Source organism: Galeopterus variegatus, unplaced genomic scaffold, assembly GCF_000696425.1.
Source record: "Galeopterus variegatus unplaced genomic scaffold, G_variegatus-3.0.2 Scaffold23827, whole genome shotgun sequence".
In the NCBI taxonomy this organism is placed as follows: Eukaryota; Metazoa; Chordata; class Mammalia; order Dermoptera; family Cynocephalidae; genus Galeopterus; species Galeopterus variegatus.
This window is the reverse complement of record NW_007749938.1, coordinates 3,196-9,230: the sequence shown is the minus strand read 5'-3', so window position 1 is coordinate 9,230 and position 6,035 is coordinate 3,196. Positions and strand designations below refer to the sequence as shown.

General features: G+C 59.6%; 1 protein-coding gene across 1 annotated transcript; it reads left to right on the top strand.

Annotated features, from left to right (window-relative positions):
- Positions 1 to 891: 891 nt before the first annotated feature.
- LOC103583521 (myosin regulatory light chain 10) lies at positions 892 to 5,685 on the top strand (the record flags this gene model as incomplete). Its single annotated transcript, XM_008564816.1, has 4 exons — positions 892 to 988; positions 1,438 to 1,513; positions 2,371 to 2,475; positions 5,607 to 5,685. Coding segments are annotated over exons 1-4 (296 nt in total), but the record flags the coding sequence as incomplete, so codon positions are not given.
- Positions 5,686 to 6,035: the final 350 nt, after the last annotated feature.

The window sequence follows — 6,035 nt, the reverse complement described above, 5'->3', positions numbered from 1 at the left end:
GGTCCCCCAGGGGGTCTGGGGCACCGAGTGCTTTCAGCACATGCCTAATGGTGGACTCTCAGGCACCGTGACGTCCTGGTGGCAGGAAGACCAGCCAGAGCCCCTTGAATTACTCCACGTGGGTGGTCGCTGGCTCTACCTGCTGAGGAGGTCGGCCCTGAGTCCTGAGCAGCTATTTCCAAACACTGACTGATCCCCACTCTGAGCCCGGTCCAGGGTGGGGGCAGGAGAGACCGGAGAGATGGAGAGACTGGGCCTCACCCCTGAGGTTTCCACTTAGTCTGAGAGGGAGACACACAGAGATGTGGCAGGACAGCATGGTACGTGCTGTGGGAGGTGACGGTCCAAGATGGAGACGACTGGGAAGGGGAGAATGGCCTGGGTGTCAGGGAAGGCTTCTTGAGAAGGTGACAGAGGAGCTGAGCCTGAGGATGAGCAGGATCCTTCCAGATGGAGACAGGGAAGGCGTTCCAGGCAGTGGGAACGGCAGGAGCAAATGCTGAGAGAAGGCAGCAGGTTTGGGGCAGAGGAGGGGACCTAGGGAGGGAGTAGAAGAGCGTGGAGAGGGGCCGGGGACACACCTTGCGAGGCTAAGAGCCCAGACGTTATTTTGAGAATTTTAGGGAAAATTTCAGCAGCTGGATGACAAGGTTAGATTCTAGCTGTAGTGGAGGGTGGCAGGGCGACAGAGAACCGCACACAGGAGCTGAAGATACAGAAGGCGCCCCTTTCTGCCCCTGTGCAGGTGCTGACCACCCACCTTCTGGAGCCTGGGAGTGGGGCCTGGACCCACGGGGTGGGCGCTCTGCAGGCTTCTTGCTGTGGGCTGGGGAAACGTCCTGAGGTGACCTCATGAGGAAGGGACCACTGCGAGGCCTCATCTGGTATCTCGCAGGCACCAAGAAGAGCCCGGAAAAGAGCAGAAGGCGCAGCCAGCTCCAACGTCTTCTCCATGTTTGATCAGTCCCAGATCCAGGAGTTTAAAGAGGTTGGTCAGCTGCCCATGGGGCCACTAGGAAGGTTAACAGAGCTCACGAAAATCAATTAGGGGCCTGACACAGGGTCAGTGCTCAGTCGCCTGGGGCTGGTGATGTTGTCATTATTCTTTGAGGCCACCATGGCATGCCTCAGAACCTGGAGTAAGGCCATTCTCTCTCTGGGCCTCAGTTTTCCTCTCTGGAAACTGGGGCTGCTGAGACCCTGAAATGATGGAGTGGGTCTGGAGCCCTGCAGCGTGAATACAGGAGCTCGGAGAGGACTGACCACAACTCCCACGCTGCTGTTCCTGCTAAGCTGGGGAGCTGGGTGGCCAGAGGGGCTGCGCTGAGGTTCCTCCAGCAGCAGTTGGCAGGAGGGTGGCCCTTGGGGGAGGGCGCCCGGGGGGTGTGGCTGGGCATGGGCGGGAGGGCAGCTGCTCAGTGCCTGTGTCTCTGCTAGGCCTTCACCATCATGGACCAGAACCGGGATGGCTTCATCGACAAGGAGGACCTGAGGGACACCTTTGCTGCTCTGGGTGGGTGACCCAGCAGCCAGGGCAGTTTGAGGCTTGGGGAGGAGCCGAGTCCAGGCCACCCTGAAAGAGAGGGCAGCTGGCGGCATGAGGGGCTTGGGTGCTTGGGGGGTGCAGAGGTGGGTCAGCTGCTGCCTGGAAGGTCAGGGAAGGTTCCTGGTGTTGGAGGAGGACATGGCCGTGGAAGAGGAGGGAATTTCAAGGGCAGGGTGCCCGTGTAAAGGCCGGGCGTAGGCGGGCTGGGTGTGGTGAGGGGCAGAAAGAGCAGGGGGAGAAGCTGGGGGCAGGGAAGTTTCCACTTCCAGGGAGGCTTTTGCACCCTCTAAGAGACCAGTGAAAGGCCTTAAAGCACCATGGGGGGGTTGAGGTGGGGGAGGGGGGCATAACAAAGTCATCTCTGGCCTGAGCCTTGAGTGCCTGAGAATCTGAGTGTCTGCTGGGACCACGGGGACTCCCAGAGTCCCCACCTCCTGGCAGCCCGCTGCCCCCCTCCTAGGGCACATGAGCCCCGAGGCCCAGGCCGTCAGCCCCTGTGCACTTCAGCTGCAGCTTCTCTGCGCCCCAGTTTCCTCATCTGTAATATGGGGATAAGGACCGAGTTGCTCTCCTTTCCGGGGAGGCTGAGGTAGAGACAGGGGCAGGGGTGAGGCTGGGGCAGCCCGGTGCTGACCGTGGGCTGAATGCTCCCCCACAGGGTCTCCGAACAGGTGGGCAGGGCCCTGGGGCTGAGTGGGGGGCGGGGGGGACAGTGGAGCTGGGAGATTCTGCAGGACCCTCGGTGGTCCCGAGTGCTGCTCTCTGGGGCTGCTGCAGATGGGATCTCCTCTGGCCCCATTAAGCTCCTGGGTCTCCTCCCCCAGGCCGCATCAACGTCAAGAACGAGGAGCTGGAGGCCATGGTGAAGGAGGCTCCCGGGCCCATCAACTTCACCGTCTTCCTGACCATGTTTGGGGAGAAGCTGAAGGGTGAGTCGGGCTCCAAGGGGCTCTGGGGACAGGGTAGGGGTGGGTGTGGGCTGGCGGGGTCCTTTGTGCGGACCTATCCCCCACCCCCGCCCTGACATACACACCACAGCTGGGAGCATGGTGTGGCCCCCCGACACCAACCCTGGGTGCACACACCTTCCAGGGCCTGCCTCAGTTTCTACCTCTGCACTGCAGATGGGGTTAACTGTAAAAACCTGCCTTGGGAGCCCTTTGCCCACGTCAGGCCGGTGCCCTCCACCTTGCTCCCCTAGTCCCACCCACCTCCCTTCCTGTGGGCTCATTTGGTCTGTTCTGCTTCACTGTCCCTTGCTGATGGGGGAGATGGGAAAAGGGGGCTGGGTGGCTCCAAAAGCTACTTTGGCCAAGCCCGGAGCTGGACAGATTACTTCACTGGTCTTATTCTGTAGCCACCGCAGCCCCCAGGGATTCTCACTCATGAATGAGGTGTCTCAGGCTTAGGTTGTGACATCTGCCCCACGTACCCCTGCAAACAAGTGCCAGGATGCAGCTGCAACCCCGACCCCTGGCTCTAACCATTGTACTCTCCTGAGACCTGCATCAGGCCTGGGGCAGGGGTGGGGGCCATCTCTGTCCCCTTTCTCTCCTGGCCCCTTTAATGATGTCCCCTGAACTTGAGGTCTCCATGGTCAGAAGAAAGAGCCAGTCTGGAAGGTAGGTGTTGTCACCCGCCCTCAGGCCACCCCTGCCTGGTGTCCTGCCTTGGCCTCCCTCCCTCAGCTAGGTCTGGGGTCAAGACCTGGCCTCCTGGAGACCCCCAAGGTGGCCTTGAACAGGCTCATCTGCATCCTGTTCTCAGTTTTGCATCTGTAAAATGGAGGTATATTAGTTTCCCGAGGCTGCTGTAACAAATCACCACAAACTTGGTGGCTCAAACAGCAGAAATGAATTCTCATGGCTCTGGAGTCTGGGCGTCTGAAGTCCAGGCTGGGCTGAGCTGCCTGAAGCTCCCGGGGACAACCCGCAATTTGCATCTTCCGCTTCCAGGGGCCGCTTCGCGCCTCTGTACCCGAGGTCACAAGGCCCCCCCTCTCCTGTCTAATCTCCCTCTGCCTCCCTCTTATAAGGACACTTGTCATTGGATTTAGGGCCTAGCTGGATAATCCAGGATGATCTTCTCATTCTCAAAATCTTCAGCTCCCATCTGCAAGTCCCTTTATCTGAATAAGGGACATCCACAGGCTCTCGTGGGGGTATCTTTTGGGGGGCCACCATTCAACCACTATAGAGCAGTCCTATTGAATATCACAGATTTTCCTGGGTGGGTTATCAATTCTCTCATGGGCCGTGACCCACGGGAGAGGCCAGTAGCCTCCTCGCACAATGTCCTGGCTGACTACACCTAGAAGGAGGTTGATGACGGACCTGGGTGTTAGAGATGAGGAAACTGAGGACGGGAGAGGGCAGGCACCCTCATCTGGGGCAGGCTTTGGACCACCTCCAGGCATCTGTTAGGGGTGATTCCCAGGACCATGCCACCTCCCGGAACTGTTTAGAAGTGCAGGAGGTTGAGGCCTCCAGTTTGTGTCAGTCTGTGGCTGAGCTGGAACTGTGACCCAGGGCCTGCTGCAGGCTGCAGGGCAGCAGCTTTTTCTCATTTTTGCAGGGCGCCGGGACAGGGGCTCCAGCTGAGCCTGTCATGCAGACTTGTCCCAGCCTACAAGAGAGGCCAGCGGTAGGGGACAGGAGCCGGGAGGGCAGGGAGTTGGGGCAGACACCGCCTCATCCTGCTAATTGGGACGAGGAGACTTTGTCATGAGGTCCCCAACAACGATGGGGGGAGCAGCCACTCTGCTGCCCATTTTACGAGGTTTGCAGTCCCCAGAGCAGAGGCGCTCTCTGGGGAGGAGGGAGGGAGGGGAGGATGGCCCGCCCAGCCTCCCAGACACCCGTGACAGGGAACAGTGGGGCCGTGGTGAGTGTCCTGCAGCTCGGCCTGAGCTAACCAAGTCCATGTGCATTGTCTTCAGGAGGGTGGGCTGGAGCCGGTCACAAACCTGCCCCAGCACCGAGGCTTCTTCAAAGACATCAGGAATAATTTTCAGCTAATCATTGAAACCTGGGAGGCTGTGGCCTCAGAGGTGGACACTCCACACCAGCTCCCATCACGATCCTTTGGCTGCTCAGCCCTCAATGGCCTGGAGCTGCCCCCAATCCCCACTTGCTCGGCCAGACTGTGAGGGCCTGGACCCAGCCCCAGCCGGATCCTGGGCTGAGCCTCTGGGCCGGGAACACCGGCTCCCTGCCACCCTGCCAACAGCATACCTACATCTCTGTCTTCCAGGAGCTCCAGGCCTGCAGGGCCAGCACGTGCCAGGCTCAGTCACCCTGGGCCAGATGCTTCCTCTCTCCGGGCCTCAGTTTCCCCATCAGTACAACAAAGAGGCTCAGTATTCAATCCCATCATGGGTATTAGAATCATGTCTTCTAATGACATCTTCCCCCAAACTATGAAAGTGATAAAACCAGAACTGCTCTGCCGCCAACCTCCCTTTGCCTGTTGGCCCGACTGCCCTGCCTCTGATGGGGACAGTCTTGCAGACCCCACCAATGCCACTGTCTGAGCCCAGCCTTTGGTCCCCCCACCCCCAGTGTAGAACTCTTTTTCCTCGACTCACAGCGTTTTGGGCACAGCTTGGGAAACCAGCGAGCCCCAGAGCTGATGCCCCTCCCGACCTCACTGATCATGTGGCAGCATCAGCTGCAAGACCTTGGACAAGTCACTTAACCTCTCCGAGCCTCAGTTTCTTCATCTGTAGATAGGGACAATTGCCAGGAAGGTTAAGGACATGGTACATGCATAGGCAGGGTCTCCATGTACGCTCGTGCAGGTTGTTCACAACCGCGTGCACGCAGCGCCCTTGTCTATTAACACCGTTGCTTGTCTCTGAGCCCTCCTTGCTGGTGCTCACGTGGCCTTGGCCCTCGCTGTGGAGTGAACGTTGAAGAGGAAGCTCCTCACAGCTGCCTGTGGGGACCCCTCTGCAGGGGACCATGGGACCTGCCCCCCCACCCCTGCCCAGCCTGACGCCTGTCTCTGTGGGGCCCTCTGCACCCTGCCACTCTCGCTGCCCTGTGTGTGCTGCTTCTAGGCACGGACCCAGAGGAGACCATTCTCCATGCCTTCAAGGTGTTCGACACTGAAGGCAAAGGCTTCGTCAAGGCTGATGTGTAAGTCCTCTGCCCTCCTTGGGTTTTTCTCTCCCCAAAGACTCAGGTGATAAACAAGCTGGGGTGGGGTTGGGGGGGTGATGGTCCAGTTTCCTCTCCCACCCAGAATTGATGGTCCAGTTTCCTCTCCCACCCAGAATTCAGCCAGGCTGGGGCAGAGTCTGGCAGGAGCCAGGAGGCTGCTGCCCAGCCCTGCTCAGCATCTCTTGACGTCCCTTCCCCTCTCTGGGCCTCAGTGTCCCCATCTCTCTATGTGTGTGGAAGTGGACAGGGAGTGGGGGGTCACTCAGCTTGGGATGCGTGAGGGGGAGGTGGCCCTGGGCTGGCACTACGGAGTTGGGGGCTCTATC